Source organism: Puma concolor, chromosome D3, assembly GCF_028749965.1.
Source record: "Puma concolor isolate L17-30 chromosome D3, mPumCon1.1.hap2, whole genome shotgun sequence".
Classification (NCBI taxonomy): Eukaryota; Metazoa; Chordata; class Mammalia; order Carnivora; family Felidae; genus Puma; species Puma concolor.
The window spans coordinates 29095628-29120439 of NC_141678.1; the positions used below are offsets into that span (position 1 = coordinate 29095628).

The 24812-nt window shown below is 51.0% G+C and overlaps 2 protein-coding genes and 1 long non-coding RNA gene across 5 annotated transcripts; 1 reads left to right on the plus strand and 2 right to left on the minus strand.

Moving 5' to 3' along the window:
- Positions 1-6263: 6263 nt before the first annotated feature.
- Positions 6264-13191, minus strand: LOC147575455 (uncharacterized). Its single transcript, XR_015242411.1, has 2 exons — positions 13047-13191; positions 6264-6618 (listed from the first exon to the last, which is right to left on the minus strand). It is a non-coding gene; the product is annotated as an uncharacterized LOC147575455 (long non-coding RNA).
- A 57-nt stretch (positions 13192-13248) lies between these two features.
- LOC112870379 (coiled-coil domain-containing protein 74B) lies at positions 13249-19007 on the plus strand. Of its 3 annotated transcripts, XM_025933536.2 has the most exons (8): positions 13249-13528; positions 14734-14775; positions 15877-15941; positions 16944-17101; positions 17933-18110; positions 18185-18267; positions 18349-18420; positions 18574-19007. In XM_025933536.2, the coding sequence occupies exons 1-8, from the start codon at positions 13279-13281 to the stop codon at positions 18710-18712; spliced, it is 987 nt and encodes a 328-aa protein (XP_025789321.2). In that variant the 5' UTR covers positions 13249-13278; the 3' UTR covers positions 18713-19007. The 3 variants fall into 3 exon arrangements, with proteins under 3 accessions (XP_025789321.2, XP_086538469.1, XP_086538470.1); XM_086682343.1 differs by lacking the exon at positions 15877-15941 and having other exon boundaries at positions 13263-13528; positions 16939-17101; positions 17900-18110; XM_086682344.1 differs by lacking the exon at positions 15877-15941 and having other exon boundaries at positions 13263-13528; positions 16939-17101.
- Positions 19008-19720: 713 nt separating this feature from the next.
- On the minus strand, positions 19721-23207 carry LOC147575456 (mediator of RNA polymerase II transcription subunit 15). Its single transcript, XM_086682357.1, has 5 exons — positions 22953-23207; positions 22272-22432; positions 22007-22173; positions 21445-21543; positions 19721-20759 (listed from the first exon to the last, which is right to left on the minus strand). The coding sequence occupies exons 1-5, from the start codon at positions 22959-22961 to the stop codon at positions 20623-20625; spliced, it is 573 nt and encodes a 190-aa protein (XP_086538483.1). The 5' UTR covers positions 22962-23207; the 3' UTR covers positions 19721-20622.
- Positions 23208-24812: the final 1605 nt, after the last annotated feature.

The following is a 24812-nucleotide window of genomic DNA, read 5'->3' on the forward strand; positions in this document are numbered from 1 at the left end:
ATCACTTCCTCTAAGAGACCTTGCCTCCTCCACTGCCCCTCCTCCTGGACTGGATTTAGTGCCCTCCTGTGCACTCATTGCCACCATTCAGCAAATAAAAGTAAAGAGGGATGTCTTATTTGCTTGGTGCTGGGCACTTCAAGGTGCTGGACAGAGGCTCCTGGCTGGCTCAGTCGGTAGAGCACATGACTTTTTTTTTTTTTATGTTTGTTTATTTTTGAGAGAGAGACAGACAGAGTGTAAGCGGGGGAGGGCAGAGAGAGAGGGAGACACAGAATCCGAAGCAGGCTCCAGGCTCTGAGCCGTCAGCACGGAGCCCGATGTGGGGCTTGAACTCACGGACCGCGAGATCGTGACCTGAGCCGAAGTCAGGTCCTTAACCGACTGAGCCACCCAGGCGCCCTGAGCATGTGATTCTTAATCTCAGGGTCCTGAGTTCAAGTCCCACATTGGACATAGAGCCTACTTAAAATAAAACAAAGTACCGAATAAATAAATACTTCTGAATGAATCTCCAGCTTGTGTGCTTGCTCCTTGAGGACAACTATCATATTTTACTCACCTTTCTAGCTCCGGTATCATGCAAGCACACAGCAGCTGCCCAATAAATACGATTGTTTGACAAATACTGTACCTATTATATACACATCCAGCCCCTAACACCTCAGGAATCACAATATGAATGCCTTGGATAAGTTAATTTGTACATGAGTAGAAAGGATTGAGGTCAGGGAAGGGGCTTTTCAGCCTAACGTTGAACAAAAATCACTGGGGGAAAAACACGATCACTGCACTGGAAGGGTCCTGTCCAAAAACTTAGACCCGGAGAGAGGATCAAAGGCCCAGATAGAGGAGCTGAAATTATAAAAGAGGAGAGCGGCGCCTGGGTGGCTCAGTCAGTTAAACATCGATCGGACTGTGGCTCAGGTCATGATCTCTTAGGTCGTCAGTTTGAGCCCCGCTTTGGGTGAGCCCTGCTTCTCTCTCTCTTTCTCTGTTCCTCGTGGGATTCTCTCTCTCCCTCTCTCTTTGTCCCTCACTCACTTGTACCCTCTCTCAAAAAAAAAAAAAAAACCTGTTAGGAGAAAACAGAGGAATAATCTTTATAAATTTGCATTAGTTAATAGTGTTTTAGGTATGACACCCAAAGTACAAATGCCAAAAGAAAAAATAGAGAGAGTGGATTTACTCATATCGTGGTGTATATGAGTGCTTCGTTCCTTTTTATGGCCAAATAATATTCCATCGTGTGGATATACTACATTTTATTTATCCATTCACCACTTGGTGGACACTTGGGTTATTTCTCCTTTGGGGCTATTTATTGTGAATAATGCTGCCATGAACATTTATGTATCCGTTTTGTATGGAAATATGTTTTTTATTTATTGTTGAGAGAGAGAGAGAGAGAGAGAGAGAGAGAGCGGGGGGGGGAGGGCAGGCAGAGAGAAGGGGACAGAGGATCCGAAGGGGGCTCCATGCTGACAGCAGAGAGCCCGATGTGGGGCTTGAACCCACGAACCACATGACCTGAGTCAAAGTAAAACGCGTAATTGACTGGGCCACCTAGGTGCCCCATTTATTTCTTCTTTTAATGTTTGTTTATTTTGTGTGTGAGAGAGAGAGAGAGAGTCAGGGGGAGGGGCAGAGAGAGAAGGAGAGAGATAATCCCAAGCAGGCTCTGCACTGTCAGCACAGAGCCCGATGTGGGACTCGAACCCACGAACTGTGAGATCATGACCTGAGCCAAAATCAAGAGCTGGACCCTTAACTGAGCCTCCCAGGCTCCCCTGGAACCTATATTTTCAACTCTCTTGGGTTATGTACCTAGGAGCAGAACTGCTGAGCCTTCTCTTTACTTTTTGAGGAATTGCCAAACACTGTTGCAACATTTTACATTCTCACCAGCAACGTGTGAGGGTTCCAGCTCTGTCTCGTATCACGAACTCTTATTAGTGTTTGTCTTTTTGGCGACAGCTATCCTGGTGACTGTGAAACGGTGTCTTATTGTGGTTTTGGTTTGCATTTCCCTGATTACTAACAGGTGCTGAGTATCTTTTCTTGTGCTTATTGGTCATTTGTGTATCTTCTTTGGAGAAATGTCTGTTGAAATCCTTCACCCATTTTTATTTTTATTATTTTTTGTTTTTTTATTATTTTTTGAATATGAAATTTATTGTCAGACTGGTTTCCATACAACACCCAGTGCTCATCCCAACAGGTGCCCTCCTCAATGCCCATCACCCCCTTTCCCCTCCCTCTCAGCCCCCATCAACCCTCAGTTTCTTCTCAGGATTTAAGAGTCTATTATGGTCTGCCTCCTTCTCTCTCTGTAACTTCTGCTTCCCCCTGCCACTCCCCCCTGGTCTTCTGTTAAGTTTCTCAGGATCCGCATAAGAGTGAAAACATATGGTATCTGTCTTTCTCTGCCTGACTTATTTCACTTAGCATCACACTCTCCAGTTCCATCCACGTTGCTGCAAATGGCCATATTTCATTCTTTCTCATTGCCAAGCAGTATTCCATCATGTATATAAACCACAACTTCTTTATCCATTCATCCATTTTTATTTTTTAAAAATGTTTATTTTTGAGAGAGAGAGAGCATGAGAGGAGGAGGGGCAGAGAGAGGGGGACAGAGAATTCCAAGAAGTCTCTGTGTTGATAGCAGACAGCCTGATGCAGGGCTTGAACTCACAGGCTGCGAGATCATGGCCTGAGCCAAAGTCGGACGCTTAACCGACTGAGCCACCAAGGTGCCCTGGCCTTCACCCATTTTTAATTTGGATTATTAACTTTTTTTATTATTGAATTGTAAGAACTCTTTGCATATTCTAGATGTAAGCACTTTATCAAATATGTGACTTGGAAATATTTTCTCCCATTCTGTAGATTGTCTTTTCATTTGGAAAGTGTCGTTTTTCGGTACAAAATATTTTTTAATTTTGAAAACATAGGCCCACACAAAAACAGATACACAAATGTTCATGGCAGCATTATTGACAATAGCCCCAAAGTAGAAATAACCCAAATGTCCGCCACGTGATGAAGGGATAAACCAAATGCTGTATGCCCATGCAATGGAATACTATTTGGCCATAAAAAGGAACGAAGTATTTACAATATGAGTAAATTACAATTACTCATATTTACAATATGAGTAAATCTTTTTAAAAGCTATTTATTTACTGGGTTGCTTGTTTATTTAGGAAACTCTATGCCCAGAATGGGGCTTGAACTCACAAACTCGAGATTAAGAGTCACATGTTCTACCGACTGAGCCAGCCAGGTGCCCAGGAGTAAATCTTGAGAACATGATATTAAGTGAAAGAAGCCATTTGCAAAAGATCACATATTGTGAATTCTATGGCTACGAAATGTCCAGAACAGGCAGACCTATGGAGACAGAAAGTAGATTCCTGGTTGCTTAGGACTGGGGCCAAGAGAGGCGATGAGGAGTGACCATTAATGGGTACAGGGTTTCTTTTAAAAGAACAAAAAGGTTCTAAAATTACCTTGTAGGGGTCCCTGGGTGGCTCAGCTGAAAGAGTGTTTGACTCTTGATCTTGGGGTCATGGATTTGAGCCCCATATTAGGTGTGGAGATTACTTAAAAACTAAAAAAGTTGTGTAAAAAAGTGTTACAATCAGGGGCACCTGGGTGACTCGGTTGGCTGAGCATCCGACTCTTAATTTCAGCTCAGGTCATGATCTCGTGGTTCATGGGATCAAGCCCCGCATTGCAGTGTCAGCGCGGAGCCTGCTTGGGATTCTCTCCCTCCCTCCCTCTCTCTCTCTCTCAATAAGTAAATAAACTTAAAAAAAAAAAAAAAAGAATCAGGGACTTCCGTGAGTGTGGGAAGAGCCAAAAGAACAGAGGTAATGGAAGCTATCTGCAAGAGCAAAGAAGCTCATGCTAAAGACCTCAGCCTGAAGCACCAAGGTGGGTGGGTCTCAAGATTCTCCAAGAAGCTTGTACAGACCATCTCAGAATTCAGTGATGAAGGGGGTCGTGCTCCAGGAAGCCAGTGTGGATCTCTTGTTTACCCACATACTTGACCGTGACTGATTCACCTCCATCTTCCAAACCTCCTACAACTTTCTCTCTCTGGCTGGCTCTATCCCAAAACCCTAAGGGAAAGGGGATTCTGGAAAATAGAGTTCTCAGCCTTAAAAATGAATGGTGGTGGCGCCGGGTTAACCACAACCAGCCCAGCACAATCTACCCCTGGTAGATGCAGCTCAGCTTTGCATCCAAACGCCTCCTTTTCAACATTTAACTTCCAAGTAAAGGTACTCGGAGCACCATGCTTTCACATTGTATGATTCAGCTATCCCTCCGACAGCCGAACCGAAAGAAGAAACCCAAAGTTCCCCCTTACCCATCTCTGAATAAATGTGCCTTTGTTTCCTGATTCGGATTCTGCTATCCTGTAGCCTAATATTGAGTTACGGAAATAGCCATGATTTATACATTAATACTTCCTGGTAGCATGAGAATGAGAGAGGAGAAAAAGACAAGTGTGAGGTACAAAAGTCCATATCAAAGTAAGACACAGGACATCTTTGGCCACAACTGTGCTCGCGGCTGTGATTGGTCACATGACGAGATGAGTGTTCTTCCACCACCCTTTCTCTTTGTCCCCAGCAAGCACCTCAGCCAGTCATATTTGGGGGGGGGGGCGGGTAATCTGGTGGGGTGACCTAGATCTTTATCCTTGAAAACAAATTTTTTTAATGTTTATTTATTTTTGGGAGAGAGAGCACGGGAGAAAGCGCACATGCGCTCAGCGGGGGAGGGGCACCGAGAGGAGGACAGAGGATCCAAAGTGACTCTGCGCTGACAGCAGAGAGCCCGAGAGCCTGAGAGCCCGATGTGGGGCTCAAACTCACGAGCCACGAGAACATGACCTGAACCGAAGTTAGATGCTCAACCCACTGAACCACCCAGGTGCCCCTTTATTCTGGAAGTTTTTGTGCTTTAAATGGTTCTGCCTGTTTTATTATTTATCTGTTTGTTTTTATAAATTCAGTGTTTTCTGAAATATACTTTTTAAAAATATATAATTTATTGTCAAATTGGTTTCCATACAACACCCAGTGCTCATCCCAACAGGTGCCCTCCTCAATGCCCCTCACCCACTTTCCGGTCTCCTCCACCCCCATCAACCCTCAGTTTGTTGTTGCTGTTTTTAAATTTTTTTTTACATTGTATTTATTTTTGATAGAGAGACAATGCACAAGTGGGGGACGGGCAGAGAGAGACGGAGACACAGAATCCCAAGCAGGCTTCAGGCTCCAAGCTGTCAGCACAGAGCCCGACGTGGGGCTCGAACTCACAAACCACGAGATCATGACCTGAGCCCAAGTCTGACACTTAACTGACTGAGCCACCCAGGCGCCGCTGTTCTCAGTTTTTAAGTCTCTTATGGTTTGCCTCCTTCCCTCTCTGCAACCTTTTTTTTCCCCTTCCCCTCCCCACTGTCTTCTGTTAAGTTTCTCAGGATCCACATATGAGTGAAAACATACGGTATCTGTGTTTGTCTGTATGACTTATTTCAGTTAGCATAACACTCTCCAGTTACATCCATGTTGCTACAAATGGCCAGATTTCATTCTTTCTCATTGCCAAGTAATATTCCATTGTATATATAAATCACATCTTCTTTATCCATTCGTCAGTTGATGGACATTTGGGCTCTTTCCGTAATTTGGGTATTGTTGAAAGTGCGGCTATAAACACTGGGGTACGAGTGCCCCTATGCATCAGCACTCCTGTATCCCTTGGGTAAATTCCTAGCAGTGCTTCTTTATTTTGCGCGCGCGCGCGCGCGCGAGAGAGAGTGTGCAGGCTCCCAGCGCAGAGCCCAATGAGGGACTAGAACCCCTGAACCGAAAGATCATGACCTGAGCCGAAACCAAGAATCGGACGCTTAACCGACTGAGCCACCCAGTCGCCCCTTCGTCCTGCCTGTTTTAGGTTGCTATAGTTTTCCGTCATTTTTACCACAGCATGTGGGAGCCCTACGTAAGATTACCAAGAGAATCTCCTGGGTTCCAGGTGTTCCTCCTTGCCCCCATTCTGGAGTAGCAAACCGATTTACGCTTGATAATCAAGCCCAGCCACCCAACCAGTACAGCAACCCCCTTTTTGCCTGACAAAGTCACCAGGTGGCAGTCTCAGCTTCCTGTTCAGTGGAACCAGCGTGTCCCTTGCCACCTGTGGCAACCAAGCAAGACCTCTAAGCCAGCAGAACCCGAAGCTGTGGGGGTGGGAAGTTGAAACTTTACTGGTAGGTCATTAGAATAGTAACAGTGAAACAAGCTCCTCCCACTTCTACCCCTTGATTCCTGAAGTCTTTGGATATCTTTGCCTCGGGGAAAGAAACTTCACTACACGTTAGTGGCTGCTTCAAAGCACGTCCCGCATCTCCCGGGACATTAGGGACATTACGCTAGCTCCACCAAGTGATTTCACCCAGCTGACACCAGAAGCAAATCTTCAAAAGGCCATTCCGCCATCCTTCAGGGTGATGGGAAATACAGCAGGACCGGTGAGTTCCAGACAGAGGCACTGACAACATCATGCTTTCGCGAGCCCACGGCCACACTTCGTTTGCTGTAAAATGAGGTAAAACCAAAACTAAAGATGTAGGATTACACATATAAATAAGAGAGGAGCTAAGAATAATAATGGGACTGTATCAGAATGTGGGATTGGTGATAGAAGTGAGTTAAACCCTCACTCATTAGAACAGGAAAGGAAGCCAGTGGGTGTGGCTCATTTTGGTAAATCAAGAAATAGTAAAGGTGCCTGGGTGGCTCAGTCGGTTAAGTGGCTGACTCTTGATTTCAGCTCAGGTCATGATCTCACAGTTCATGAGATCGAGCCCCACATTGGGCTCTGTGCTGACAGCATAGAGCCTGCTTAGGATTCTCTCTCTCTCTCTCTCTCTCTCTCTCTCTCTCTCTCTCAAAATAAATAAACTTAAAAAAATCGTAGCAAAAGCATATCACCGAAAGCTATGGAGGTAACTACTGGAAAAAAGAGCCCCAGATACGTAGTATTCATGTCTGGGGCGTTGTGAATAGTGGCAGTGAAGAGACTGAAATCTTCCTGTAACAGTAGATTTTAAAAGATCTTCATTATCTCTTAATTTTATTAAAGGAATATATACATTTAAAAGGAAAAATGATAAAATGAATATCCATCTGACTTGCCTGTCTCTTAAGGAAAGTATTCTTTTCCTATTATTTTTACATTTTTTAATGTTTATTTTGAGAGAGAGAGCACGCAAGCACCAGTCGGGGAGGGGCAGAGAGAAGGAGAGACAGAATCCCAAGTAGGCTCCACTCCATCAGCACAGAGCCCCATGTGGGGCTCAAACTCACTAACTGCAAGATCATGACCTGAACTGAGATCAACAGTCGTCAGACACTTAACCCACTGAGCCACCCAGGCACTATGGGAAACTATTCTAGAAAACATCATCCATTCTACTCAATGTTTCGTATCCAAGCCCCCAAAATGCCCAATCCCTCCATATGGGTCCCAAAGAAATTTGTTTCTGAAGAATGTACATATTTCCTTTGCGAGAGAATGAAAACTCTATTCCACAATGACTTTTCCTTTTGCCTTAATTGTCAAAAAACTGTAATGTTGAACAGTCAACTGTGATGTTGCTTCAGTAAGAAGTGATTTTTCTCAGGTTCCTGACACCACTTTTTTTTGTTTTACATTTATTCATTTTTGAGAGCATGAGCAGGGGAGGGGCAGAGAGAGAGGGAGACACAGAATCCGAAGCAGGCTCCAGGCTCTGAGCTGTCAGCACAGAGCCCGACGCGGGGCTCGAACTCACGAACTGCAAGACCGTGACCTGAGCCGAAGTCAGATGCTCAACTGACTGAGCCACCCAGGCGCCCCTGTTACTGTTTTCTATTCATTGCTCTTTGTTTCTCTTTTTGTCTTCCACTCTTTTCCCACCTTGTCTGGCTTTAACTCAGACTTTTTTTTTTTTTTTTTAAGTTTGTTTATTTGTAAGTAATCTCTACGTGGGGCTTGAGCTCCCAATCCCAACAAGATTAGGAGTTGCATGCTCTTCTGACTGAGCCAGCCAGGCACCCCTGTAACTGAACCTTTTACATTATCCCATTTCTCTCTTCTCTTAGCATATCAATTATACTTTTGATTTAAAATTATTTTAAGTGTTTGCCCTTGAGTATACACTTACAGTGAATCCAAGTTCTCTTTAGAATAACACCGTAGCACCTCACGGGAGTGCAAGACCTTAGAATATTTCTGATTTCTCCCTCCCATTGCTGATAACATTGCTGTCATTCACTTATTGATAAGCTATAATTACCAAATGCATTGTTGCTATGATGATTATTATTTTTTGCTATGGTTATTTTAAACAAACTGTTATCTGTAAGATTAATTAAGAATATGACAGGGCGGGGGCGCCTGGGTGGCGCAGTCGGTTAAGCGTCCGACTTCAGCCAGGTCACGATCTCGCGGTCCGGGAGTTCGAGCCCCGCGTCGGGCTCTGGGCTGATGGCTCAGAGCCTGGAGCCTGTTTCCGATTCTGTGTCTCCCTCTCTCTCTGCCCCTCCGCCGTTCATGCTCTGTGTCTCTCTGTCCCAAAAATAAATAAACGTTGAAAAAAAAATTTAAAAAAAAAAAAAAAAAAAAAAAGAATATGACAGGGCGCCTGGGTGGCTTAGTCGGTTAAACATCCAACTCTGGATTTTGGCTCAGATCATGATCTCACGGTTTGTGAGTTTGAGCCCCACATGGGGCTCTGCGCTGACAGTGCAGAACCTCCTTGGGATTCTCTCTCTCCCCCTCTCTCTGCCCCTCCTGCACTTTTCTCTCCCTCTCTCTCAAAATAGACAAATAAACTTAAAAACAAGAATATGAAAAAGAAGGGGTGCCTGGCTGATTCAGTCGGTGGAGCATGTGACTCTTTATCTTGGGGTTGTGAGTTCGAGCCCCACAATTTTTTTTAAGTTTTAAGAATACGAAACAGCAATTTTTTTTTTACCGTCATTTATTCCTTCTCTAATGCTCTTTTCTTAATGTAGATCTTAGTGTCTGACCTATGTCATTTTTCTTCTTTCTGAAGAATTTCTTTTAACATTTCTCACAAAGCAGGGCTACTGGCAACGAAGTTCCTCAATTTTTGTTTGTCTGAGAAGGTCTTTATTATTTCTTCTTTACTTTTGAAGGAAAATGTAGCTAGATACAGTACTCTAAGTTTGTGGCTTTTTTCTTTCAACATGAATATCTTTCTTCACTCTCTTGCTTGCGTGGTTTCTGAGGAGAAATCCGATGTGATTCTATCTTTACTTCTTACTATGAAAGCTCTTTTTCTTTTTTCCTCCTCTGGTTTCTTTCCAGATTTTCTCTTTGTCTTTAATTTTCTCCAATGAGAATGTGATATGCCCAGGAGGAGATTTTTTGTGTGTGTTTCTCCTGCCTGGTGTTCCCTGAGCTTCCTGGATCTGTGATTTGTTGTCTTTCGTTAATTTTTGAAATTATCAGTCGTTATTGCTGTAAATATTTTTTGTTCCTTTCTCTCTTCTCCTTCCGGTCTTCTCACTCTACATATGTTACACCTTTTGAAACAGTCACAAGATTTGTGGATATTCTGTTCTGTCATTTTCATTCATCCTTCTCTTCATATTTCAGTTTTGGAAGTTTCTCTTGACGTAGCTTCAAGCTCATTGATTCTTTCCTTGGCCTCGCCCAGTCGGCTGATAAGCCCATCAAAGGCATTCTTCACTTGTGTTACAGCGTTCTTGACTTCACACATTTCCTTTACCTTCTTAGAGTTCACATCTCTTTGCTTACATTATCCATCAATTCTTTCATATTGTCCACTTTTTCCATCAGAGCCATTAGCATAGTCATCATAGTTGTTTAAAATTCCCAATCTGATGGGGCGCCTGGGTGGCTCAGTCAGTTGAAGTCTGACTGTTGATTACAGCTCAGGTCATGATTCCAGGGTCATGGGATCAAGCCCTGTGTCAGGCTCCTCGCTAAGCATGGAGCCTGGTTAAGATCCTCTCTTTCTCCTTCTGCCCCTCTCCCCTGCTTGCACTCTCTTTCTCTCTTTAAAATAAAAAATAAAATAAAATAAGATGTGAAAAAATAAAAATTTCAATTCAATAATTCCAACATCTCTCCAGATCCAAGTCTAGCTCTGATGCTTGTTCTGTCTCTTCAAACTATGTGGGTTTTTTTTTTTTTTTTTTTTTTTTTTTTTTTTTTTTGTCTTTTAGTATATCTTGTAATTTTTTTTAGGTTTATTTATTTTGAGAGAGAGCGAGCCAGCTGGGGAGGGGCAGGGGGGGGGAGATAGAGGATCCAAAGGAGGCTCTGCGCCAACAGCAGAGAGCCCAGTGTGGGGCTTGAACTCATGGACTGTGAGATCATGGCTGGACCGAAGTTGGACACTTGACTGGCTGAGCCACCCAGGCCCTCATAGTATGCCTTGTAATTTTTTGTTGAAATTTGGATATGATGTGCTGTGAAGAAGCAACTGAGGTAAACAGGCCTGTAGCATGAGAGTTTGTTTATCTTGCCAGGGTTTAGTCCATGTTTATTGCTTGTTGCAGCCATAGGTGTCAGAGGCAAAATATTCCTCCGGTGCCCTCAATTTGTCTTCCTTGTTGTCTTTGGGTTTTCCTAGAAACATTATTATTATTATTATTTTTTCCAACGTTTATTTATTTTTGGGACAGAGAGAGACAGAGCATGAACGGGCGAGGGGCAGAGAGAGAGGGAGACACAGAATTGGAAACAGGCTCCAGGCTCTGAGCCATCAGCCCAGAGCCCGACGCGGGGCTCGAACTCACGGACCGCGAGATCGTGACCTGGCTGAAGTCGGATGCTTAACCGACTGCGCCACCCAGGCGCCCCATTATTATTATTTTTAAAGTAGACTTCATGCCCAGCATGGGACCCAATGTAGGGCTTGAACTCATGAACCTGAGATCAAGACCTAAGCTGAGATCAAGAGTCAGATGCTTAACCAACTTAGCCACACAGATGCCCCTAGACACTTCTTAAATTAGTTCTGAGATGGGTAATTCTTTCGCTTGTATCCCATTTTTACACAGGCCCCCACTGATGTGGTGGAAAGGTGTGGAGAGAGGGGAAGGCTAGAAGCAGCTAGAGTTAGGTATTTCTTTTCCTCCAGGTCTGTTAGGCTCTATTAAAATCCCAGCCGGTTTGGCATTTGGGGCTGTCTTAGTTTGTTTTGAGGGAAATCCCTGAAGAACAGAAAGCTCTGGGCAATACTTCAAAATGGCTGCTTCACCCTCTTCCTGTTGGGACCACAAGGGGATTTTTTCCATCTTTCTTCCTCATGAGAATCTGGTAGGGCTCCTGGAGGTTAAACTCACAAAGGTGCGGGGCCCCTTAAGATTGGACCTCTGCCCCCTGAACTCTTTAACCCTTGTCTACACTGGCCACACCAGCAATTCATCAATTACAGTTTAGCTTTTCCTCCCCTGGTAGTGGTTCAGACAGAGATTGATGCTCCAGTGGGTTGTGATTCTCTGTCTCTCCAATTTGGGGGCAGCCGTTTGTCCTGTGATCTCAGTTCTCTGATGGATCTAAGAAGAGTTTATTGATTTTTCAGCTTGTCAGCGACTTTCTCTTTTGTGCAGATGGCAGTGATGATTGCCAAGGCTGGACCAGGAAACCAGAAATCCAGGTACATTTGTAGTTGTAGGATTTCCTTTTTTTTTTTCCTTTCATTTTTAACGCTTTATCAATCATTTAAAATTTTTTCTATGATTCCACTCACTATGGCCATCTTTTTCTGTAGGTTTTAATCATATTCATTATAAAATACTTTTCTGTAACTTTTCTTATCTAGTATTATTTGCAGATCTATTTCCATTGACTGAATCTGGATTTTTTTTCTCGTGACTCAGTCACATTTGTCTGTTTCTTGGCATGTCTGGTATTTTTTATTGTATATCAGACATCATGGATGACAGGACACAGAGACTCTGGGTTCTGTTATAATTCTCTGAAGAGTGTTGAGTTTTGTTCTCCAGGGGGTGGAATTATTGGAACGTCACCAAAAGCTTGTGGAGGCTGGGCTTTTAAGTTTTATGAGGGTGGGTATTTTCTGATTTTGCCCTTAGTTCTAAGGCAAATCTCTTATTTCTAGAACATAGTCTTTATTACCAAGGTGTGATCCTTTTGGGGGTTAAAAGAAAAACTGAGGCGTTTACCAAGCTCCTCTGTCAGACTCCAAATTCTGTCTCCCCTGGAGCTAGCAGCAAATGAATCTCTTCTCAGCTTTTGGCCTTCCAGCTCTTTCTCTTTCCCTGGAATCCCTGGAATCCTGTGGGCAGTTCAGGCCAGCCACATATTTGAAGTTTATTGCTTTCAACTCCTCACTTGCAGAGGCTCCAAACTTCACTGTGTTGCCCCCTCAGTTTCCAGCTGCACTGTCCTTCCCAAACTCCATCCTCTGCCTTCTGCAGCCAATAGGACTGTGGCTTCCTGTTTGAGGTCTGGCTGACCAGAAGAGAGAGCTCAGGGAAAAAGCAGCTCCTCTTTTTAAAAATAGGTTTATTTATTTATTTTGAGAGAAAGAGAGCATGCAAGCGGAGGAGGAGCAGAGAGAGAGGAGAGAGGGAGAGAGAGAGAGAGACAGACAGGGAGAGAGAGAGACCCAATCAGGCTCCTTGCTCTCAGCGCAGAGCTTGACACGGGTCTCCATCTCACAGTTGTGACTTGAGCCAGACTCAAGAGTTGGGTACTTAACCAACTGAACCACCCAGGCGCCCCAAGCAGCTCTTCTTTCAAGAGCTGCCTTCGTCCACTTTGCTTTTTGTTCTTCTCCGTTGTTTCCAGGTGGCTGTTTCATATATTCTGTCCACATTTCATAAAGCAGAAAGTCCTCTACCTTTGGATTTTTGAATATGTAATCCATATCATCTATTCCAGAAGCGAACTATTAAAATAAACAAGCATAGACAATTGGACAGTAAGACCTATGTAAAGGCGGACGATTATCTGACCTTAATTCAGAGGATGCCTTTCAAAGTCAGGGTGTACGAGCTCAGGCAAACTTGACGCAGGCCCCACCCCCACCAGCAGCTTGGTCTCTCGGGCATCACAGACGACGCCCCGCCGCAAGCCCCGCCCCCCTCGCCCGCTCGCGCCCGTTTCCATGGCGACGCGGCACCAGGCCCGGGCAGTCGAGCCACCAAGTGGGAGTGCAGCGACGGCAGAGGCGGCGGCAGCGGCGACATGAGGGCGGGGGTGGCGGCGGCCGGGCAGCGGCCCCCCAGCTCGGGGAACCCGGGCTCCCGGGGCACGTCGCGCCTGCGCCCGCCCGCCATCCTCCAGCCTGCGCAGCACAGCACGCAGGTTGGGCTCATCGAGGCGCAGAAGCGGGTCGTGGACCTGGAGAAGAGCCTGCAGTTCCTGCAGCAGCAGCACTCGGAGACACTGGTCAAGCTCCACGAGGAGATCGAGCACCTCAAGCGGGAGAACAAGGGTGAGTCCGGGCGCCGCGGCCGCGAGTGAGGCGTCTTCCGCGGCTGGGGCCGAGGGAGAGGCAGACCTGCCGCTCCCGGGTGCCTCCAGTACCGAAACACTCGTGGACTCTAGAACACGAGGTTTAGAAACCCTTAAACAGGGTATAAGGAGGACACAGGGCAGCAAGCCCCACCCCGGGTCCTGCTACGTGGGTCTCGGACTCCCTGCCGCCTCCGCACCCCCTGCCTCCTCCGCACCCCCGGACCCCAAACCTGGGTTTTCGTGGGCGGGGTCGACGGGGCCGCCCCACCATCTGGTGGGGTGGTCTGGCTGTGCAGCGTTTCCCACAGTAGGCCGGGTCGCAGTCTCCTCTCTAGGCAAGTCGGGCCCGCCTGTTCTAAAAAACTTTTATGGAAGTAAAAAGTGCGAGTGTACAGCTCAGTGATTTTCACAAACTAAACACAGATCGAGAGCCGACTTGCCATTCCCATCCAGCCCCTCCTTGGACACCTCCCCCTGCCCCCGCGTCTCCTCAGGCCAGGTCCTTCCTAACTTTGCCCCGCTGGTGGCTCCTCACCGCCATGGGCCAGGCCTGAAGCAGAACTTAAGGCCTATCACGGTGGGACACTGCTGTCCTCTCTCTTCTCCCTTATATGCTGTAGTTGGAACTCCTCCCCCCACATTCTTAGCCCTGTCTCAGTTTCTCCCCACCTTTCTCCTGTTGCCTTTACCTGAAGGGCTATTAGATCAAGGGATCACCATGATGTCAGGACTCCCTCCTCCTGACATAAGGAGTCTTGAGTCTCACCCCTGTCCCTCCCTGATGCCCAGGCTGGATGTGGCCAGCCCACGTTCTGGGTGTCGCTTGATCATTGCTCTGACCACATTTGCTCATCCATGACTAGGGGCTCCTGGAGGACTGGGTCATCCTGACTCACTCACCTCTGTTCCCCTGGAGCTTGGGGCTCCACCTAGCAGAGGGTGCCCTATAGATGTCATGGGCAGAGAAATGGACTCCTGGCGAGGCTCTCACCCAAGGGCTCTGGCTCAGGGAACAGCTAGAGGCATTGCTGGCCCTAAGACACCCAGGGTAAAGGCTTGGCCCATGGGGCAGTGTGTGAGGTCTTTCAGGGGTTCAGCGGGGAGTGCACAGGGCAAGCCAAAACCTCTCCTCCCAAAATGGCTGCAGTTTCAAAAATGACCAGAGCACATGCTTGCTTTCAGATCTCCATTACAAGCTAATAATGAATCAGAAGCCAAAGGAAGGTAAGACTGAGGCCCTTGGGTGCCTGATGGGAAATTACTTCTGTCAGGAATAGCCCCTCCAGAGTGCTTGTGTCTACCCAGCTAGCTGCACTGGCCCATGTACTATCCCAGTGGGGAGGAATCCTGGGGGACCTGGACAGACACCACTGCCCCCCACCCCCCGCCATGGTGTGGGTGACTGTGCACCCAAGCACAGCAGGTGGGGCTCTCCGGGATCCCAAGGCCTGAAGGCTGCAGTAAGGAAGCAGGAAGAGCAGCTTGGGGTGGGGCTGCCGAGACCCCACCCCTGCCACCACCGCCCCGCCCCCGGGCCCCCAGCTTTGCTGCTCTGCTGGATTCTTTTACTTGGGTTGCTGCTATGGCAGCCCCCAGCCCTGTGCCTCTGGCACAGACGGCTCTGGGCACAGTCCTTCTGGGGATCCTCCCTGCCATGTCTGCTGTGAGCAAGTGTAGAGACAGAGAGACCTGCAGTCACTCGTCTAAGGCCCTTCCTCATCGTGACAGCCCCTTTCTCTTTGCCTGTCCTTCAGCCCAGCCCAGGGAGACTCAGGCTGTGTTGGGCCTCTTCCCCCCACATACCTTTGGGGCCAAGTCTGACATCAAGAGGTGGTCTGAGAGGTGTTAGCCTGGTATGCCCCAGTCTGGGGATGTCCCGGGGCTCCCTTTCTAGGGGACATGGAATATGGGAACAGTGGTGGTGGGCCCTCCTCGAGCGGAGCAGAGCAGTTCCAGTGAGCTATCCTGGGCAAGTGGCAGGGCCTGTTAATGGTCCCAGTCCTGCAGGGTCGGGGGTCCCCAGTGGGATATCAGAAGAGGCCATCCTCCCATTCAGGGCCTGCTTCTTCGGGCCCAAGCCCGCTGCTTTCTGGATGGCCCTTCCAGAAATCACCTTCCCCTTGGCCTTGGTTCTGCCTCACCAGAGCCGGGGGGGGCGGGGGGGGGGAGGGCTCTGCACAAACACAAACACACAGGCCTGCAGGGCCAGGAGGAAGGCACGGGTGGCCTGGCCCCTCCCAACAGCGGGGCACAGAAGTGTCCGGGAAAGCTGGGACCAAGGTGGTGCTGCCACCATCTCAGACTAACCGTGTGCATTTCCCACAGGCAGCACTTCCAATTCCAGCTTTCAGTCCATCAAGTCCGTCTCAAATTCGGCCTTGTCAGTTGGCATGCCAGCACCCTCTGTGAACTCAGGGTCAGGGGAGGGGCACATGCCCCACTGGGGCCCTGGGCCCCGATGGCCAGTGTGGGGTGCTGACCAGATTGCACCTTTGCCAAGCTCTGTGGACTTAAGGGTTAAGGAGTAGCTGAAGGGAGCCAGAGAGGGTGGCCGCCAGCTGACACCAGCAGGAAGGAGCCGAGGCGGGGTGTGACAGGACCATGAGTTGGCCAGAGGGAGACTACGAAAGCGAAAGCGGGGTTGGCTACAACGGAAGTGAACGTCAGATCAAGTCAGATCAACGTGGGGCACAAGGTCCTGTGGCAGGCACACCCTGCCTGCATACAAAGAGAGGAGCCCCTGAGCCTTCCTAAGTGGTCTTCCAAGGGCAGCCTGGCAGAAGCCCTGCTTGTCGTGTTTCCTGCAAGCAGGTGGATACAGGTGGGACAGCCCTGCCTAGCGTTCTGGGCTTGTGGTGTCCTCTGCAGAGTGAGGGGAGCTAATAGCCCCTTCTCTGCACTCGGCCTCCGTGAGAGGCCAGGCATCCTCCCCGGGAGTGGCCCTTGCCCCTTCCATGCAGGGCCTAGGCGGGCCGTGGGCCTTGTCCGTGGAAAGGAAGTCTGTGCAGGCCGGGTCCCAGAACTCTCATACAGTTTCATTTTGCCCAAAATGGGGTGCTGCTTCAGAGTCAGGGAACAGCTGCGAGGCCACCCTGACCCCTGGACTTCCCCGAGGCATGGGAGACTGACCCAGTACAAGTAGGGGGAGGCCAGCTTCTACAGCAGCAGTAGTTTTAGGGCGTTCAGCAGGCACCACCCACAGACCCCCTTTTTGGGTCACCTGGCAGCCCCCCCAATGGGGACTCTGTTACCATCTCTCCTTTACAAGGAGGAAACCGAGGCAGAGGGCAGGCGCTCCTTGGGCACTCACAGCCAATCCTGGAGGACGTGGGCCCTGGCTCTTGATGCCCACCCACAGTGACTGCCCTGTCTGGGTCTGATCTACAGCCAACTCTCAAGGAAAGGCCAGGCCCCGGCCCAGCTTCTCCAAGAAGCAAGACTCAAAAACTGACAGTCCTCCGAAGACGGACCTGGAAGAGAAGACCCCAGCTGCTGCCCTGTTTCACAACAGCAAGCGGGACAAAGCCCCAGGGGTGCAGGGGCAGGCCAAGTAAGGGCTCACCTGTACCCTGTGGGCCCAGCGTGGCATTTAGTAGGTTCACATTCTGGAACCAGCCAGCTGCCTTGCCCTTCCAAATGGGTCAGTCTCCAGGGTGAAAGCAGACTCACTCCAGGCAGGCCCATCTGGCGGGCAATGCCCTGTGCTGACCTGAGCCCACACGAGGGTGCCAACAGCAGCCCAGAAACTAATTTCTCACAGAAATGAAACAAAGTGACTTGGCCTTCACATTAGTTTGCTTTTCACCAAGACAACAAGCAAAAGAACAACAGTAAGTTGGGTTCCTGGGCTCACCCTGGGAAATGTGCTTGGCCTCCGCAAGGCACAGAGCCAGCAGGCCAGAGCAAGACCAGGGTTGACGCCTGTTTCTGGGACTTCCTGGAAAGCAGCAGTGAACCTGGACTTTGCATCCGAAGAGACCCTGTTGTCCCCTGGGTAGTTCAGCCAGCAGGACGGGGTCCTGCTTCTCTGCACGGTCCTTACTTAGAGTCCCTCTCAACCAGCCCCACAGGTGTGGGGTCAGGACTGAGGGCAGTCACACAGCTTGAACCACATCTGACCCTCAGTGCACCTTGAGGGGAGAGGAAGGGATAATACGCCCAGGTCACAGCTGGCACCAGAGATGGCCCCCCACCCCCGCCACCTGGTGTCTGGAGCACCCTGGCCAGCAGAAGGGTACCAGACCCCGACGAGGCTGTGCAGACACACCCTTCTTCCCCACACCAGCCGCACACTGGTGTGGATGCCGCCCTCAAGAGAGGTGGTGGGTGGTTAGACCAATCCTGGCAGGCTAGCTCTGGGCTGCTGTAGTGCCCGTTCCAGAGATGAAGAAGTGGAGACGTCCAGTGCAGCAGCCCCCTGGGTGGCAGGCAGCCAGCACAAGGGCAAGCAGCCCCCCGTGATGAATCTGCCCCTGCACCTGCGCAAGCCCACCACGCTTCAGCAATGCGAAGTGGTCATCCGCCAGCTGTGGAACGCCAACCTCCTGCAGGCCCAAGAGGTGAGGCTCAGGCAGCGGGGACCCCAGTGCCTCCGCAGACCCCGCCCACTGCCCCTCTTCTCCCTGCCTTCCAGCTGCAGCACCTCAAGGCCCTCCTGGAAGGGAACCTGAGGAGGCCCAAGGCTGCATCTGAGGAGGCCCGCCCCAGCTCTCCCAAGTGAGTGATTCGGCGTGGCCCCCACCGCATCCCAGTGAGGTCTGCTCTTTTGGGGCTCACTACCGACTCCTCTTTCACCAGGGACCAGGAGGCCCTTCACCAGGGAGCCATGCAGCTCCCCAAGGTCCCCACCAAGGGCGTCCCCAAGAAATGGTGAGTCCCACCGGCAGGGGGAGGGTGGGGTGGCCTGAGCCCAGTACATAAGGGGCAGGGACAGCTCAGTGCCTTGCCTGGGGCCCTGCTGCCAGCCAAGTCTCCGCTCCTGCTCCCGGGGGCACCTGTAGTGACCTCCCTCTGCCCTACCAGCCTGATTCTGAGCCCTATGCCCGTGGCAGAGCGCCCCATCCTGCCCGCGCTGAAGCAGACCTTGAAGAGTAACTTTGCTGAGCGGCAGAAAAGGCTGCAGGTGGTGCAGCGCCGGCGGCTGCACCGCTCTGTCCTTTGAGGCGGGCGCCACGTGTCGGCGTCTGCATGCCAGGTCAGGGCCAGGCCAATGCCCTACAGCTGGAGACGCTAACCCTCTCTAGATAGCGCTTCAAAAGAATTCGAACACGTTTAGGCCGCGCGAAATTCCAGATAAGCAAAGTTCATGGCAGATAAAGTACTTGGTTGCTCTCAGAACCGAGACACTATTTTCTTGCTCGGTATTTTGCTATTCTGCATTTACACAAAAACACATTAAATAAGTATTACCCTACCTGTTGAAGACTGGAAATAAAGCTCGTTTCTCCACTTGTGAACCTCATCCCTCACCGCTATCTGACATGGCTGCCCTGCCCTGTGCCCCCAGCTCTGCTCCCTGCGGTGGGAGGGGCCCACTGGGGCAGTCACCAGGACTTGTCCAGGGCCTGGTGGGTGCCCTGCGCCACGGGCAGGCACAGCATGCACCCTTCTTTGAGTGCAGGGGGTTTCCTGGCCCTTGGCTGGGCTGGGACTGCCTTCCAGGCACAAGGGCAAGTCCCGTCCCCCCTGCCACAGCGCCGTCCAGCCTCCACACTGACAATCCCAGCTAACGAGCCATCCTACCGAGCTGCCTTCTGCTGTGGAGGGCCACGGCCATGGGAGAATGGTCCTCTCCAGGGCGCTAGGGTCCCACCCTGAGATTCCCACCCAAGAGCCTCACCACCCCTTTACTCACCAGAACCGGAGCTTCCTATGTCTCATGGGTGTGGTCAGTTTAGTGTCGACCCTCCCCTGGCAGGACAGGGCTACTGGCCCCACTGGCCATTTCCTCAGTGCTGATCTCTGCCTCTTCTCTGGGCAGCAGGAGCTTTGCCAGAAACCTCGGGGTAAACCAGGATGAGGCACTGATACTGTCAAAAAAGGGTGAACTAAGGTCTGGGCATCCACGGCCATCTCCAAGGTGAGGAATCTGGCTCGGCCCTGAAAGCATACCTCACTGGATAGTGGTCCCAGACTTGGTGGGAGGGGACACAGTGACAAACTCATGACAAACACAGGAATAATAAATTTATTGTAAGAACCACAGATGACACGGTAGTGCACATACAAAAGGGGAAGATTCTCGTGGCCAGAGGGCTGATGCCCTGTCAGGGAGCTTTCACTCTCTGGAGCAGCTCTGATGACGCCAGGTCCTGAGGATGCTGCCCTGACCCAAGAACAGGCCCAAGTGCCCAGTGAGTGGGCACGGTGCCAGGTACAGGATCCACTCAGGTGTCCCTGCTCCCTAGGCACCCCCACAGTGCTGAGCAGACCCCCATGGCTTAAAGGGAGAATGCCATGAGGTAGGAGTCCCAGGTGATGGCAGGGGATTCGCAACTGCCTGCTGGCCAACTTTCCTTCTGAGACGCAGCCAGCGGCCCTTGGATCCAGGAGCTTCCCAGTGGCGTGCCCCCCACGGCAATGGTGGAAGGGTCTGAACCCAAAACCGTGACCAGAGAATTCTGTGTGTGTTTTCAGGGTTTCCTATGCTCTCCATGTTCCCCTACAGAAACAAAAAGTTTTCTGGCACACACACAAGAGGCTCTAACGAGACCTGGAGTTCTCCCCCAGGCTGCTGAGGAAGGACATGGGCCCTGGAGAAGCCAAGGGGACAGCAGCCCAAGGAGGAGCACTCAGGGCTGAGGCATGTCCGACTCCCGGGGGGGAGTGGAGGTGGGGGGAGTCCCAACCCCACCACGAAGCAGCCAGCTCCACAGCCACCTGCCCGAGTCACGTACAAGTATGGGAAAATGTTTGGCAGGTCCCCAAGGCAGACGATAAAAGCAGGAAAGCTAATCTAAGCCCAGGTTCTCTAAGGGAGCCAACACCTAGAAATGTCCAACGTGAGGTGCATGTCCGCTGTGGCCCTGACAAGGTTGCCGGCTATCCCCGTGGTCCCCAGTGGGTGGGTGGCTAGGCGGCGGAGAGGCAGGCCTGGTGGATGCTCTGCGCCCAGGTGTTGAGCAGGGCTGTGACCGAGTGCTTGTCCGGGAGCTGCAGCAGCCTCGAGGTCATGCACCGGTGCACTGACTGCAGGAAGGGGTTGGCGTCTGCAACAGAGCAATGGGCCATGAGTGCCGCTGTGACCTCCGCCGGGACAGCCAGTGCTGGGCCTGACCCTGGGCTGCACAAGCAACTCTTTATGAAAGGCCGCCCCACAGACACAGGGCTGGCGTCTGGGGCATCAAAGCCAGTCAACATGACCAGGATGCCATCTCCCGCACACAGTGGGGCGGCCAACACGGTCCCCTCCCAGGCCCATGCGTCAGTGGAGAACTGGAATGTGAACAGGTCTGGAGCCCAGGGCTTTCTCTCAGGGACAGCCTTGGGATCCCAGCGCTATGCACCAGCTCTGCACTGCAGGGGGACTGGCCACCATCAACAGGGGTCTCTCCGGGCCTCTGGTTTGAAGCCATGTCACCCAGGTGGGTCTCCATAAACCCAAGCTCCTTCTGTACTCCCGTAACAGCCTTGCAGAGGCCCACAAAGGCGGTTGGACCTGCTCGCCTCTCTCTCACTACAGGTGACCGCCCTGCAGACACAGGATGGACCCCTTTCTTCCCAAGTGACTTCTGGGCAACCCACTCCTGCCCACAAAGGGGCAGCAGAGAAAGGGGAGGAGGGGCCTCAGCTGCGGGGCACAGAGCAAATCTCGGTTGCCCTGAGCTGATGCCCCCTACCAGGGTCCCTAGACGGCAGCCGTGAGGCCTCCCCAAGGCTGTCCTCTTGGCTCACTGTACTGCCACTGCCTGTCAATCCACAGTGGGCTCTGGGCGGGGTAGTCGGCAGGCACACTGAGCTCCAGCGGCGGCACGCTTGGGAGATCCTTGTCATCTGCAACACATGTGTCTATGCCTGTGACCTGGCCCAGGCTGCCCTGCCTCAGAGCCCTGCTCTAAACAGGGCTCTTCATATCCCAAAAGGTTCTGGTGAGGCTTGCTGCAGTCTGGAGGTCACTCTGATTCCCACTTCCACATCTCCCTAAGGCCTCAGGCAAGCACAGCCATATCTGGTTGGGAGGGAGGGGCTTCCCTGGCAGGCCGGTGAGAGGTAAGAGTCTGTGGGCTCAGGGCTCTGCCCTCAGAGCACCTCCTGGGCCAGGTATGTGTGAGGATCCAGGAGGACACAGGGATGGTGGGCTTCAGGGTGTGGTGTGAGCATGCCTGTTTGTGGGAGGCCAAGTGCCTGTCCACATGGATCATGCGGGCCTGTGCTGGGCCTGCTCTAGGGCCTTGGGCTGTAGTTCAGGACTCACTCTCCCATAGCACCAGCCCCGCCCGCCCTCCCCTGTACGCACCCAACTTGCATATCAGGTGGACGGTGCCGTTGTTACTGCAGTGAGATGGGTCCAAGTTCACCAAGAACTTAGGGTCTAATCTGGCCACCTCCCCCTGGAGCACGTTAGGAATGCTCTGCCGTTCATCGTCTTCAAACCTACGCTTCCGAGTGCATACCACCGGGGCCCTGGAAGAGACCACCACGGTCACCACACCACACTAGGCTGTGGCCCGTGGCCCACGGCCCACCACCCACTGCGAGGCTGAACCCTGGACTGTACGTACGTAATGGGTGGGCCGTGGATGGCCGTCATGGCTGGCACGAATGTACGGTACAGGGAATGGTTGAAGACAGGTGAGCGGATATTGGCCAGGACGGCATCCAGGAGTGGCTGGCACAGGTACTGCTGCTTGGTTGGCGGCACCGGGGGTGGTGGGGGCGTGGGCTGTGACAGGATGGGCAGTGGGGACGTCAGCAGCCCACTCTTGGGGAGGCTTTCTAGACCCTGAAGTCCTTATCCTTCACAGCCAGACTTCTGTGGCTTCCCCACAACCTCTGCCCCCCTGGAGACAAATACGGCTGATCCTGGATACATTCTCCTGCCTTCTGCAGCCTTGACCTTCCCCAGAGTTCCCTTCGCCCAGGGCTTGGACTGGGGCTGGGCAGGGCTGGCTGGAGGCCTGATGGTGGAGATGGGCATACAAGAAAGCCCATGCACCTGGGGGCTGCAGAAAGCACCCCAGGACCACAGCCACAGGGTGACTTCTCATGTTCCCACATATACTCTCCTTCCGCACAGCAGACCTGACCTGGCAAAAGACTCCTGGGCAAGGTCCCCAGGCTGAGCAGCATGGCCCCTCTGCCCACTCCTGACTGTGAAGGCTTCTCTCAGCTTGTGGTTCTGAATTCTCCCCACAGATGCCTGTGGCCCTTTGAATACCACCAGGCCATGGTGCCCCACTCACCACTGCCATGTCATTCTTGAGCTTCTCCAGGGCAATCTCACACTTCTGGAGTGTTTTCAGGGGGCACCTATGGGGAGAGGGGATGTGACTGATTCTGTGCTCAAGGATGAGGTGTCAGCGGCTCTTGAGCACTCATCCCAACCGCTCCCTGCCTAGCTTGTCCTGGTGTGCATGGAACCAGCCTTGGCCACCAGAACCCTCCACAGGAGCCCCAATCATTGAACTATTCCTAGACCCAGAGTATAAGGCAAGATGCTCCCACGTCCAGGAGCTGTCCGGTCCTGCTCATCAGAAGAGGGCATAAAGGTGATGGGTCAGGGGGAGAAACAGAGGCCAGGTCCCTGCCCCAAGCCCTGGAGTCCCAAAGAGGGATTGAGCCTAGAGGCTTGAGTGCTGCCCAGCTCCAATACATCTAGTTCTGCAGTTTCTAGCATTTTGCACGGTAAATAGAACAGAGAAGATCTTCTAGAAGGGAGCATAGCCAAACTGATGCAGAAATAGGGACAGAATCCAAAGGTCAGTCCATGTGCACAGTTCTGCAGAGCTGGCCCATCTCTGGCGTTCAGAGCAGCACAGCTGGCAGGTGGGGGCAGGGCACGTGTGCCATGTTGTGAACCAGGGCTCCAATGCCTTACAAGTGCTTCTCAAGGCGATGTCTTGTTTCATTTTCACAGCCAACCCGGGTGAGCCATAGTCACTCCTTTTGCAACGGAGTAAACGAGATGCAGTCATTTGCCCAACGCCACTGGGAAGTCAGCGGCAGGGCAGGGGCTGGATACTGGCAAAGACAAGGGGCCAAGGGCTTGGAGGCACCTGTGGAGGCCCGAGGCCCCTTCTCTAAACTCCGTCTCACCACCAAAGCCCTACAATCCCAAAGAGGGATCGAGACTAGAGGCTTGAGTGCCGCCCAGCTCCAATACATCTAGTTCTGCAGTTTCTAGTGTCCTGCTCAGATACTCAGTGTGGCTAAGTCTGAGTTCCACCCCAGGCCTGAATGGAGGGTCACAATGCCACTGTGGCTTTATTTCCACTCCTGACTGGGGGATACCGTTGCGGTCTCATCTCTGACTCATGCCTGGGTTCTTCATTGGCTGAGAGAGAATTGCCTCAGAGGACACTTAGCTCACTGTTCACTGACGTTTGGAATTGAAGGTTTAGTACTTACCCACCTCACCCCCTGGCCTGTTCTGCCTGCAGGTGGATATTGGTGCTGGAAGATTCACTCGTTGGCTTTGAGGGAGATTAAGACTCCTTTTCATTCAGTTGTGGGTTTGTTTTTTGTTTTTATTTTTAGGGGAGAGGGGCAAAGGGAGAGAGAGAGAATGAGAGAGAGACAGAGAGAGAGAGAGAGAGAGAGAGAGAGAGAATCTTAGGCAGGCTCCATGCTAAGCATGGAGCCTGATGCAGGGAGCAATCCCATGACCCTGAGATCATGACCTGAGCTGAAATCAAGAGTCAAATGCTCAACCAACTGAGCCACCGAGGCATCTCAATTGTGCCTTTTTAATACAGAAAATTCAGGGCACCTGGGCGGCTCAGTTGGTTAAGTGTCTGACTCTTGCTTTTGGCTCAGGTCATGATCTCATGGTTCATGAGATCAAACCCCATGTTGGTCTCTGCATTGAAAGGAGGGAGCCTGCTTAGGATTCTCTCTCTGTCCCTCTGTGCCTCTGTGTCCCCCTCCCCTGCTCGCTCGCTCTCTCTCTCTCAAAATAAATAAACTTAAAAATATATAGAGAAAATTATATAAGCAGTAAAACATTAAGGAGAGAATCCCCAAACACAAGTTATTAAACTGAAGTCCAGTCACAAATCACTGCTTATTCTAACCCTCATTTATTTAAAATCAGATTTGTGTCA